This window comes from Capra hircus, chromosome 19 (genome assembly GCF_001704415.2).
Source record: "Capra hircus breed San Clemente chromosome 19, ASM170441v1, whole genome shotgun sequence".
Taxonomy (NCBI): domain Eukaryota; kingdom Metazoa; phylum Chordata; class Mammalia; order Artiodactyla; family Bovidae; genus Capra; species Capra hircus.
In genome coordinates this window covers 32,775,165-32,788,678 of record NC_030826.1, presented here as the reverse complement: position 1 = coordinate 32,788,678, position 13,514 = coordinate 32,775,165, and the positions used below count along the sequence as shown (strand labels likewise).

The 13,514-nt window shown below is 39.4% G+C and overlaps 1 protein-coding gene across 4 annotated transcripts in view; it reads right to left on the bottom strand.

Moving 5' to 3' along the window:
- LOC102186431 (zinc finger protein 624) overlaps window positions 7,039-13,514 on the bottom strand; it is a 32,995-nt gene continuing 26,519 nt past the window's right edge. For all 4 annotated transcript variants that reach the window (XM_018064686.1, XM_018064685.1, XM_018064687.1 and 1 more), the window contains one exon: window positions 7,039-12,646. In XM_018064686.1, coding sequence (XP_017920175.1) covers window positions 10,422-12,646 — 2,225 coding nt within the window. In that variant the 3' untranslated portion in view covers window positions 7,039-10,421. The remainder of the gene's footprint in view (window positions 12,647-13,514) is intronic.

Genomic DNA, 13,514 nt, shown 5'->3' with positions numbered 1-13,514 from the left:
TTTTCTTTCTTAGATAAAGGATAGCACACTATAATTATTATTTTGCCCTTTGCTTTTTTTAGCTTAGCAAAAAGGAAATCACTCCACGTCAGTTTGTTGAGATCTTTCTTTCTTACAGCTACACAGTACTTTCTGGTGTGGATGCAAGCATAGCTTACTCAACCAATTTCCCATAGTTTTTGCATAATATTTCCAAGATTCATCCATGTTGCTGTATGTATCAACACTCCATTTTTTTTTAGTGCCTAATAATATTCCATTGCATGGATATATCAAATTTTATCTATCAGATTGGTACAGTTAAAATCTACCAAAATATCAAATGGAGATTTTTTCAAATAGAGGAGTAATCAGATTCTCCCCTTTACAGGTTTTTAAAAAATTGTTGAAGGTTGTAGTAATCCACTTGTTTTTGTTTTTAGTCACCAAGGCGTGTCCGACTCTTTTGTGACCCCATGGACTGTAGTCCACCAGGCTCCTCTGTCCATGAAGAGTCCTGGAGGCAAGAGTACTGGAATGGGTTGCCATTTCCTTCTCCAGGGACTGAACACATCTCTTCTCCATTACAGGTGGATTCTTTGCTGCTGAGCCACCAGGGAAGCCCCATATAATAATTTACATCTGCTAATCCTAAACTCCCAATCCAACACTCCCCATTCCTTTCGCCCTTGGCAACCACAAGTCTGTTCTCAATGTCCGTCTGTTTCTGTTTAGTAATATGAATTTCAAATATTTTATCTTGCAGTCCTAAAATGTCCACTTGATTTCTGGCAGATTTTAATTGTTTTGAAATATTCTATCCCAGATGTTTAAAAAATCAGTTGTAACCCCCTTTCCTTCTAGCTTTCTAAACATATGAATCACAGCAGTTTTGACTGTTCACTCCAGGTCTGAATCATTTCTGGATTTGTTTCTATTGACTGTTCCGTTTATTATTGCTCACCAATTTTCCCCTCTGGTAAATGTTGATTTAACTTTTAATTTTTTTCTGGACAATGTGGATGATGAATGTAAATTTTAGAAGCTCTGGCCCGATGACACTAACTTCCTTCCCTTCTGCCTTGTAAAGCCATGAGCACTGGCCCCACAGAGAAACCACTGTGAGGGAGACCAGCTTTCTCCTCAGGAGACTCGAGTCCAGAATCTGCTGTTGCACCAATCCTCTTATCACATTTCTGGATGTACCTGGGTTTCCTGGTGGATCTACTGCCTGGGGATGTGGAACGTCAGGATTTTCTAAGGTGAAAATATCAACTAAAGTGGCAGGGTGGTGCTCTGCTCACATAGTGGTTTCGGGGAAATCCCTGGTGCAGATGGGTTGGCAGGAGTTGAGAGTTTTCTTTTGAAGATTGGGATCCTGCTCTCCTCTGTTATTTTGCTGTTCTCAAAAGCTCATTTCCTTCTTCTAGAGATTTCATGGGCTTCCTTAGTAGCTTAGCTGGTAAAGAATCTGCCTGCAATACACGAGACCCTGGGTTCAATTCCTGAGCTGGAAAGATCCCCTGGAGAAGGGAATGGCTACCCACTCCAGTACTCTGGCCTGGAGAATTCAATGGAATGTATAGAGATTTTACATGGAAAGGATTTTACATGCAGATTCCTTTTCCAGTTTGTATGGGATGCAAAAATTCTCCAACTTGGTAAAGGCAGTGTCAAAATAACAATTATTAAAAAGGATGCAATTGCCCAGTATTGGCAAAGATATGCAGCAGGAGGCACCCTCATATGTGACTGGTCAGAGTCAGGGCTTTTAGAAGGCATTTGGCATGTGTATTAAAAGGCCTTATTAATATGTGCACTTTGTCCCAGAAATTCCATTTTTATGACCCCATGGAAAACAGTTAAGCATATTTGCAGTGATTTTCCTGTAGGGTTATTAAAATTGTTTATAACAGTGAAGAATTAGCAGCAGTTTTAGCTGCTCCTTTCCAGAAGCAGTCTAGATTTTTGAAATATGAGAGGAAGGAGGAAGAATACTCCAGGTTGGGTTCCCCAGCCGACTCTGAGTGGATCTTTGCATGGAGGGTTTTGGGATCACAAGAGAAGGAAGCAGGACTGGATAGAGGAGACAGCTGTTATGCAGACTCAGTGAAAACATCAACTGACCCCATGAAGAGCTCCAAGTTCACAACTGCCTCAGCGTTAAGTGGAAAGGCCAGATTTCTACTCCTGGGTCGACTAGTTGTTGGATGTGGGCTGTCCCGGGAATGGGTCTGCTTCAGGGGTGAGGTGACTCTCAACCTCAGGACTGCCTGCCAGCAGCATGTCTAGGGTATGTCTAGGGTGTGTAGAATAAACACTTCAGTTCTGAAAGTGGGGACGGGGCAGCCCACTGTTTCATCACCTGGATTCACTTCATATGACTTTTGGGAAAAGAAACACCAGGATTCTGGAGGGTCTTGTTTTCCTGGAAGAAACTTACAAGGGGGATGAACTACAGTCTCCTCTCCCTCTGCTGCTGGTCTTAAGGTTTTAATTTATATTCACTGTTGCCTCCTCAACCTCAGCCAGCACCTGCACTCATCTTGGTGCCTTACCCAGTGGCAAGACTCAGACATTCATCCCTGGGGCCCTAGTTGCTGTGTGCTCCTCAGGCTATGACTGCTGTGTTCGTTATTCACCACCAAGATGGGTGAGTTGGTACTAGGAGGTATTCTAAGACAATGGGGAATTACCTGGGTGCCAAACATATGCCTCCCTTCCCCCACTGCAGTAACAGCCCCACCCTTTCCTAGAGATCAGGATCAGATATCCCTGTAGCAGTGCTGGCTCCTCTTGTTGCTGCCTGGTCCCCTGGCAGCAGCTGCAGTTTACATCTCAAAGGATTATCAATGACTATCAATGTGTTTCCTGAATTAACTGTTCCACAAAGTGTGGCCTAAACTGGCACTTATGGCATGCCTTCAACAGGCCATTCCAGTTCCAGTGTCCATCACCCTGGAAGCTTCTGGGGACGTGGTTGGTGATACGACTAGTGGATCCTGTGAGAATATGCACACTGCATTAACCTCCTCTGCTGTAAAGTTTGATAAAGGATAAAGGATAAACAAGGATAAAACTCCTTGTTTATTATGTGGACGTTGTCATGTGGATGAATCAAACATTCTATGAGCCCCAAGATAGTGAGTGGTTTTGTCTGAGACCTTGCAAGCAGGAAAGGAAAGCACATAGCTAGAATATGAGTTGATTCAGTCATATGAATTGCTGTTGTTTTCATAACAGAAGGGATCCAGTGGCACTAACTTGCCACCAAGTGTCTGACTGGTCTCCTAGTGGGGTGGTAACCATATTAGGGACCTAGCACTGGGGAGCCTGTGGCTGGAAGGCTGGACAGTCAGCAGTTGCAGAAAGTGAACAAGCCTTGGGAAGGGCAGCTTGGGATGATGGGCATATATGCAGAGCTTCCATCTCTGCCACCAGGGCTTCAAAATTTAAGCTTGTGTTGTCAGCACTGAGCGACTGAACAAAAGTTGATGGACATCAACTTAGATCCTGGATAGAAATGAAGTGTAGGAGCTGGGCTTACATTTACCTGGCTTTTCTTCTGTTTATGGAGAGCAGGGAGAAAATTCCTCTCTTACTGTCAGAATTTAGGGGTGTCGCTGGGAGACAAAGGGGTGATATCCTAGAGCAGAAAGGTTTAGTGTTATTTCCCCTCAAACCTTTAGCTGACTTCCAAGCTGTGAAACAAGAGAAACCCTGTAAAAAGCAGCACCTTTTTAAGGTGAGGTTGTGTGTGTGTTAGTTGCTCAGTTGTGACTTTTTGCGACCCCATGGGCTGTAGCCTGCCAGGCTCCTCTGTCCATGGGATTTTCCAGGCAAGAATACTGGAGTGGGTTGCCATTTCCTTTTCCAGGGGATCGTCCCAACCAAGGAATCGAATTCAGGTCTCCTGCACTGCAGGCAGATTCTTTACTCTCTGAGCCACTGGGGAAGCCACCGGGGAAAGTGAGGTTCAGTTCAGTTCAGTCGCTCAGTCGTGTCCGACTGTTTGCGACCCCATGAATCGCAGCACGCCAGGCCTCCCTGTCCATCACCAACTCCCAGAGTTCACTCAGACTCATGTCCATCGAGTCAGTGAGGCCATCCAGCCATCTCATCCTCTGTCAACCCCTTCTCCTCCTGCCCCCAATCCCTCTCAGCATCAGAGTCTTTTCCAATGAGTCAATTCTTCGCATGAGGTGGCCAAAGTACTGGAGTTTCAGCTTCAGCATCATTCCCTCCAAAGAAATCCCAGGGCTGATCTCCTTCAGAATGGACTGGTTGGATCTCCTTGCAGTCCAAGGGACTCTCAAGAGTCTTCTCCAACACCACAGTTCAAATGCATCAATTCTTCAGTGCTCAGCCTTCTTCACAGCCCAACTCTCAACATCCATACATGACTACTGGAAAAACCATAGCCTTGACTAGACGGACCTTAGTCGGCAAAGTGAGGTGAGGAGAGGTTAAATGGATGAGCTGATTTCAGCAGCTGGCATAGTACAGGGAAGATAGAGATTACAGTTCAAGATCAAGCTCTACTATGTTAGACGGGCTTGGTAAAGGCCTTGGAGCTTGCGCTGAGACTCCAAGAGAACCGTACTCTAGAGCAAGGACAAAACTGAGACAGACCAACTTTAACGTGATCCACTAGTACTCTGTTAAAATAAAACCTTATTCTCTCTAGAGGAAGATAAACCAGGGATCTCTGCAATTTTTATACTTACAATAGCTGGCATCAAATGAAATATTTTACTAATATTTAGTAGGTGTATTAAAAAATCATATAAAGTAAATATCCTCCATTAAAAAAAAAAAGATAACAGCTGACTAGATAGCAAGAAAAACAACAGACATAGGAGTAGGTTCCAAAGTGTAGCTACTGTAGTTAACTGCCCAGGACTTGAAATGAATATTATTAATATATTCAGGAGAAAAGAATGGCGAATTTCAGCAGATACCTACAATCCATATAAAGAGAGGACAAAAATTCCAAAAAAAAAGAAAATCTGACTAAAGTTAAAAATTCAAAATGTGGGTTTATTAGAAGATTAAGATAGTGGAGGTATATAGTTTGATGCACACAGAGAATAAAAAGATGGGAGACAGAAGAAGATTTAAGAGAGACCTGGACCACAGTGAGAGACAGTGGAATGCCATTTTATTTTAGGTTATGAAAAAGATCCCCAAAACTAACTATAATGAAAAGCAAATGCCAGATTAGAACCCTTATCCCAGTGAAAATATCCTACCTAAGTGAATGCAAAGTAAATATACAAAAAAAAAAAAAAAAAAGATACAGTAAAGACAAAAGCTGAGACAAGCCACTGGATGCTCTGATAACCAGGCAAAGGGATCATGATCCAGTTAGAATGAGGAAAGTCAGGGAAGAACTAAGAACACAGGAATAGGCAAATACATGAATAAATATGAGTAAACACTGTTTAAAATAGTGATAATAATATCTTTTGGAGTTTAAAACAGAAACAAAACATATGACTACAATGGAACAAAAGGCAGAGTATCAAGGGAATTAAACCATTATTTTTTTTCATTGCTTTGAAATATTGAAATACTAATTTCAAGAGTGCTCCAACGAGTCAAAGACATTTTAGGGGTAATGATTTTTCAGATGTTTCAATATTAGGACAACCTTACAATTTTAAAAATTAAGGAAACCAAAGACTTTTTATTTTTATAAATTATATCAATATTTACTGTATTTGAAACTAAAATTGGAAAAATGTTTAGTTTTATTGATTAAAAATACTAAACTTACAATATGATATTGAAATATATTTTTGAAAAAAAAATCTTCAAAACAAAAAATTAGTGCTAAGAGTGATGGTGTTTGAAATTTTTTGCAAATCTCTTTTAATGCCTGACTGGAATAGTTTGCGAGGTCTGCTATAATAAAAGTACCACAGATGAAATGGCTTAAATGACAGTTTATCTACTCACGGTTCTGGGGACAGATGTCCAGGAGCCAGGTGTCTGCAAGGCTCATTTCTCCTGAGGCCCCTCTCCTTGGCTTGCTGGTAGCTACCCTCCTGGGGCCTCTTCACATGGTTGTCCCTTTGAGTGTGCACTGCTGGTGGACTCTCTGTTCATCCATGTTTCCTCTTAAGGACATCAGTCAGACTTTATTTAGGAACCACCCTAACAGCCTCATTTTAACTTGTATGTTAGTTGCTCAGTCGTGTTTGACTCAATGCAACCCCATGGACTGTAGCCCACCAGGCTTCTCTGTCCATAAGCTTCTCCAGGCAAGAATGTTGGAGTGGACTGCCATGCCCTCCTCCAGGGGATCTTCTGGACCCAGGGATTGAACCCGGGTCTCCTGCATTGCAGGCAGACTCTACCATCTGAGCCACAAGGAAAGCCTCCTTGTGGAAAGGTGGCTTTTAACTTATCACCTCTTTAAAGGGCCTATGTCCTAAAGCAGACATTCTTGGGCACTTGGGAGTCAGAGTCTCAGCACATGAATTTGAGGGGTGAGGGACACAGTTCACTCAGTAACAATGGCTCAATAGAAGATAGCTGAATTCTGAGATCTTCTTTTGCATTAAATATTTTGCAATATCTCATGCCATGCAGCTTCCGAAAAATAGTAATCTATACTCATGAGAAAATGAGTATGAAAAATGAGAATGAGAAAGGTAAATAATGCCTTAGATTATGAAAATAGTCCTGTTGCTCTAGGGTAGCAACCAAAATAATAACTGAATGTATAATTAAGTTGAATAGAGTAGAATATGAGATAATGAAGCATATTTAATACAAAAAAAGCAATAAAGGAGAAATGGAAGAAACAAGATAACACAAGCAGACTTACACCCAATGAGTAAGTACATGAAATGGAAATGGATTACACTCACTAATTAAACTACAGAGATTGTCAGACTAGATAAAGATAAGACCCTAAATGGATGCTGCTTACCGGAGACATACTGTAAATATAAGGTCACAGATGACGTTAAAAGTAAAAAATAGGGGAAAGACATATATCGTGTATATTTGCTTTCTACTGCTGCATAATGCATTAATGAGAACAGTGGCTTAAAACAACAACTGTTTATTAGCCCACAGCTCTGTGGGTTAGGAGTTCAAGCACAGTGAGGTTGGATTCTCTGCTCAGGTCTCAAAGGCTGAAATCAATGAGTCAGCTGGGTTGATTCTTGTCTGAAGGCTGAGGAAGAAACCATTTCTGAGCTAAATCAACTTGTTAGCAAGATACAGCTCCTTGAAGCTACAAGACTGATGTTCTTGTTTCCTTGCTGGGCTCAGTCACAAGCTGCTCTCAGGTCCTACAGGGTGCACATTCCTGTCACGTGGCCCCTCTGTCTTCAAGGTCAGCAATGAAGAACATAGCTCACACTGACTCCCCCTCATATTCCCAATCTCACTCACCAGGAGGAGCACCACACTTTTTAAGATCTCAACTGATTTGGTCTGGCCCACTGGGGGTAATTTCATTATTCTGAGTCAACTGATTTGAGACTTCAGTTGTATTTGCAAAATCCCTTCACAAAAGTACCTAGATTAGTGTTTGACTGAGTAATTGGGAACCTCTTGCATACCAGGGGCCAGAAGTTTAGAGAGCAATTTAGAATTCTGCCTAACACACCATGCAGACATGAACTGAAAGAAAATTGTATCTAGAATATAGAAAGATATTCTAATAACCTGCAAATTACCAGAAAGTTATCAATTTAAAAATGGGAGAGTCTTGAATGGCACTTCTCGAAAGAGGATATTCAAGAAGCCAGTAAACACCTGGAAAGGGACTCAACATCAGTAGAGCGTAAGGTGATGCAGATTAAACCTCTAACGTGATAACACTACACACTGGAACCAGGCTCTGGCACCTTCCAGTTCATGGAACTGCTCTAGTAAAGGTGCCCTGCATTATCTCTGTGCCCAAATCCAATGGACATCTTTCAGTTCTTATGTCACTTTAACCTGCTGACCTTACTGCTTTGCTCCTTTCTTGGGGAGGTAAGGCAGACAGGGTTATAGGTGTGATGAGGGGTTGAAGGCAGAAAGGAACAGCCAACAGAGTTTATCAAGTCATGCAGACTGTTTGACAATATAGTTTCTTAAGGGCAGTATTTCAAGGTTAGACCCTCAAAACTTTCCAATCAGAAAGTGGTACGTTTTGTCCAAATAAGACACATCTAGTAATAGTTAATAAATTTCACTATTAAAACTCAATCAAAATAGTCACTTTAACCATAATGTCAAATTCATTTTAGGGAGACAGTTCCCATCACTCACTCGAGATCCTCTTCACAACATTGTGGGAGGGTATCTGACTTTCCTTCAGTCTCCATTAAACTGTTGCCCTACATGCCTTGTCGTTTTCAGGGGTCAGGTCCACGGTCTGTTAGGGCCTTCTGGGACCAGGATTACAGCCTCTGGGTTCCCATTTTGACTGCAGGTCTCTCTTAGTATTTCCAATACTTTAAAATGGACTTGGGAGTCCTTGGCTGTTTCCCTCTCTATACTCCAGTAATGCAATGTTGTGTGGGGCTGTACACAGACCTTTTCACCACTGTGATCTCCTTCGGTGCCATGTTGAAAGTGGAACTTGTCCTGAGGCTTGCAAGCCTTCTGGTCTATAACCTGGACACAAGTTCCAGATATTCTTGGATATATTTTGCATCTACCTGAAATTTCTATTACCTCCTCCAAATGAAAGTGAGAGAGTGAGGGGTGGTGGTGAAACGCTGGATAATTTCTTTGGAATCTAGGAACCATCCAAACCAGTTCCCAAGCTCTTAAGATCCATGACCACTCCTGCTCTGCCAAGGTATACTCAGCATCCAGGGTAATTCCTGGGACATGACAGGTGTCCACAGGGAAAAAAAATTAGCTTCACGGAAAAAATAGGTTTTTCATGTTTACATAAATATTACATGCTCACTGGAAAGAAAAACTGAAAAATATGGAAAAACACAGAAAGGTAAAACAAACAAAAAAACAGTAGATTCTCAAAAAAATCTGAAATGAATGTCATTAACTTTTAGGAGACCATCCCTTCATTCATGGTTATCAAATGTTTACACAAATACATAGTAGTTTTATACCATAAACACTGCATTTACATTTTTCTGTTATCCTAGTTTTTCCCCGCACTTATCTCACACTTCCCTTTTCTACCCCCCTTCAAGGTAACCAATATTAACAGCTTGGTGTATATTCTTGTTACCTGTTTCCATGCTCATCTAATCACATGCACACATATACACACAAATGCATGTGATCATTACTTTAAAAATGAAATTTTATACATATACATCTCTGTAATAAAGCAATTACTTACCAAAAAATTGTGGTAACACCTGTTAGTCAACTACTGTAAATATAACTCATTAAAAAAATTACTCTCATGTTGTTCCACGGTATGGCTATATAACAGTTAATTCACCCATTCCCCAATTAGTTGGCATTCACTTTGTCTCCAGCTGGGTTTCATCTCTGTCTCTATAAATAATACTCTAACAAACATCCTTGCTTATGCATATAGTTTTCACTGATGCTACTATTTTTGTGCAGCAAATTCTCAAAGTGAGACTGCTGGGTCAAAATGCTTTTAAACTTTTACTTAAAAATCTGAAAAATATATAGCTGGATTGCAAGTGGAAATATAAGTTGATATAACCATTTTGTAAGAGCACATGGTTTACCAAACTCCACTAGCAAAACATCTCTTAATTTTTTTCAACTCCACAAAGTGGAAGTTAACATCTCATGGGTTGTTTTAATATGCACTTCCCTGAGTACTATTTATTTAGGTTCATAACACTGTCATAGGTTAATGCATTTGGAATTATTTTTCTATGAACAGCCATCTAGTCCAGATGGATTAAAACCTCAAGGTAAAAAATAAAATTATAAAAACCTTAGAAACAAATTTAAGAGATTATATATAACTTGGGGATTACATGGGTCCTTTTAGCTGAGTAAATCAGGAATATAAAAAGGAAAAGATGTTTTACTATAAAAAATTAAAGACTTCCTATCTTTTACTATATAAAAAATACAAAGACAAATACTAAGAAAAACATTTGGAACACACATGAGAAAGGATTAATATCTCAAATACATTAAGAGCACCTCTAGATTCCTAAGAAATATAGACAGGCCAATAGGAATATATATATATTGCTTATATATAATATATATATAAGCAATCATTGAAGACAACTTGTTAAATGAATAAAATATGAAATTTGGATGAAGGCTTTCACATGCCCTTTTTATTATGAATTTTCTAATAATTTCTAAGATTTAAGATGACCAACTACTTTTCTACATTCTTATAAAGCATCTCTTCAGTGTATATTTTCTGGTGAATTGCTCCTGGATGTTTTCCCACATTCATAAAATATACAGTTTGTAAGATTCTTGTTACTGTCTGAACGATGATTTGCTGTTCTCTATATTAACTGAATTTCTCTCTGATGTGTTCTTTGATGTACAGTAAGGCTGGAGCTACTCCTAAAGGCTTTTCCACATTCACTACATTTATAGGGTTTTTCTCCAGTGTGCATCCTCAGATGCACAATAAAGTCTGAGTTAGTTCTGAAGGCTTTTCCACATTCTTCACATCTATAGGGCCTCTCCCCAGTATGAATTCTCTGGTGCAGAGTTAGCTGTGATAGAGTAATACAACCTTTCCCGCATTCCTTACACGTGTAGGGTTTTTCTCCAGTATGTGTCCTCCAGTGAACTGTAAGGTATGAACCTCTCCTGAAGGCTTTTCCACAGACATCACATTTATAGGGTTTCTCTCCACTATGGATTTTCTGATGTTCTGTAACATGTACCATCTGGCTAAATGCTTTGCCACAGTCATTACATTTAAATGGCTTCTCCCCAGTATGTGTCCTTTGATGGGTATTAAAGCCTGAGTTACTTGTGAAAACCTTCCCACATTCATTACATTTATAGGGTTTCTCTCCAGTATGCCTTCTCTGATGCACAGTAAGCTGTGATGTATTAGTGAAAGCTTTCTCACATTCATTACATTTATATGGTTTTTCTCCAGTGTGGGTCCTCTGATGTACAATAAGGTATGACTTAGTTCTGAAGGATTTTCCACAGTTGTAGCATGTGTAGGGTTTCACGCCAGTGTGAATTTTCTGGTGCTCCTTGAGATTTACCATTTTGGTAAATGCCCTCTCACAGTCAGTACATTTATATGGTTTCTCTCCAGTATGAATCCTCTGATGTACAGTTAAATGTGATTTTATTCTGAAAGATTCCCCACATTCATTACAGAGATAAGGTTTCTCCTCAGTATGAATTCGCTGATGTATAATTAGAGATGAAGAACGCATGAAGGCCTTTCCACATTCATTACATTTATAAGGTTTCTCTCCTGTATGCATTCTGTGGTGTACACTAAGGCATGAATAATTAATGAATGCTTTCCCGCATTCATTACATTTATACGGTTTTTCTCCAGTATGAATCCTCTGATGTTCTGTGAAATTTGCTATACGATTGAATGCTTTCCCACATTCATTACATTCATACGGTTTTTCCCCAGTGTGAGTTCTGATATGCACAATAAGACTGGAATTACTTCTGTAGGCTTTTCCACATTCATTACACCTAAAGGGCTTCTCTCCAGTATGAATTCTCTGATGAACATTAAAGATTGTGGTATTCTTGAAAGACTTCCCACACTCATTGCATTTATATGGCTTCTCTTCAGTATGGGTCTTCTGATGTACACTAAGATATGACTTATTCCTAAAGGCTTTCCCACAATCATTACATTTGTAGGGTTTCTCTCCATTGTGAGTTTCCTGATGTCTTGCAAGTTTTGATTTATCACTAAAAGCTTTCCCGCATTCACTACATTTATAGGGCTTATCTCCAGTTTGAATTCTCTGATGTTGATTAAGGCGCGCACACTGGCTAAAAGATTTTCCACAGACATTGCATTGATAAGGTTTCTCCTTAGTATGAATTCTCTGATGCACCATAAGTGATGAAGAAGCAATGAAAGCCTTTCCACATTCACTACATTTATAGGGTTTTTCTCCAGTGTGAATTTTTTTATGTTGACTAAGATAAGAAGGCTGGCTGAACATTTTCCCACATTCATTACATTCGTAAGGTTTTTCTTTAGTGTGAGTTCTCTGATGTTGAATGAGTAATGACCTATAACGGAAGGCCTTTTCACATGTACTACATTTATAGGGTTTTTCTTTATTATTGGGTTTTTTCTCTAAAGTGAGTTCTGAGGCAGGGCTCATGACTTTGCTGCCTTCTGTATCCTTGCAAACTTCCTTCCTCAGATGGGTATCTGTGATCAAATCTAAACCCTCTGTAAAATTTTCATCATGTGTTTGGTATTTGCCATGGGGTTCTTCTGTGATAACTTCTGGTTCTGGAAGAAGAACAGATCCAAACCCGAAGCCTTTCTGAATAGTGGGGATTTTCTTGTGTTTAACTGTTCTTTGGCCTACAGGACTCTGCTGACTGTATTGCAGTCTCAGTATCCTGTCGCCCCATTTCCATAATCCTCCCATTCTGGGGTCCCATAGACCATTCTCGGTGAGTTTCTCTACAATGGCATTCTGTGATAAATGTTTTTTAGAAAAATCCTCTGTTGGTATAGTATTCTTGGTTGTAGGTTTGGTCTCCAACTCTGGGAGGAAAAAAAGAAAAGTCAAATGACTCCTATTTCCTAGGTTAAGGAGATTGTACTAACAGGATAACAAAAGAGAACTGAACTGATAATGAACATATGTTTTTAACTGCTTGCAAATTGGCCTTGTTTTCTAGGAAGAAGGGGGTAGGGTTAAGGGTGGCTGATTGAGCAAAGAACCATAGTAGTAATTCAAGGAGTTTTCTTCCTATTAAAAAAAATTTATTCCCGGTAACCCTTCTACGATCCAAGTTTCTCAAATATGTCTTCCTTTTCTCATTCCTTTTAGAGTCAAATTCTTTAGAGAGCTTCTTCAAAAGCTGTAACTACTTCCTTGATTTCCATTTACTCCACAAACCAGATATTCACCCCCAACAATACTTTCCACTTGTTCTCATTATTTGTTCACTAGCTTTTCTGTGAGGGCTTTCTCTGACATTTCCTTGTCAGAATAGCTTCTTCAAGTCTTCATATGTATCTTTTTTTTTTTTTGCTCTCAATTTCTATTTTAAAAATTGTATTTATCTATTTAAGTACAGTTGATTTTATTATACAGTGTTGTATTAATTACTGCTGTGCAGCAAAGTGATTCAGTTATACATACATGTTATTTTTTTTTAATATTCTTTTCTGTATCTTTTTACACAACATTTATGGAAGACACTGATTTTTCAGAAAGTAGGCTGAACTAGTCAAAATTAATATAGTTGTGAATATTACAAATAATGACAATTACTTTTATCAAGAGTAGTTTTGCAACCTTTTTATGGGTCTTAAGAAAATTTCTGACAGTTTCAAAATTTTCTTAAACAATTATACTGGGTGGTGGTGGTCTTATAATTTATTTGTATATGCAAACTTAATATTT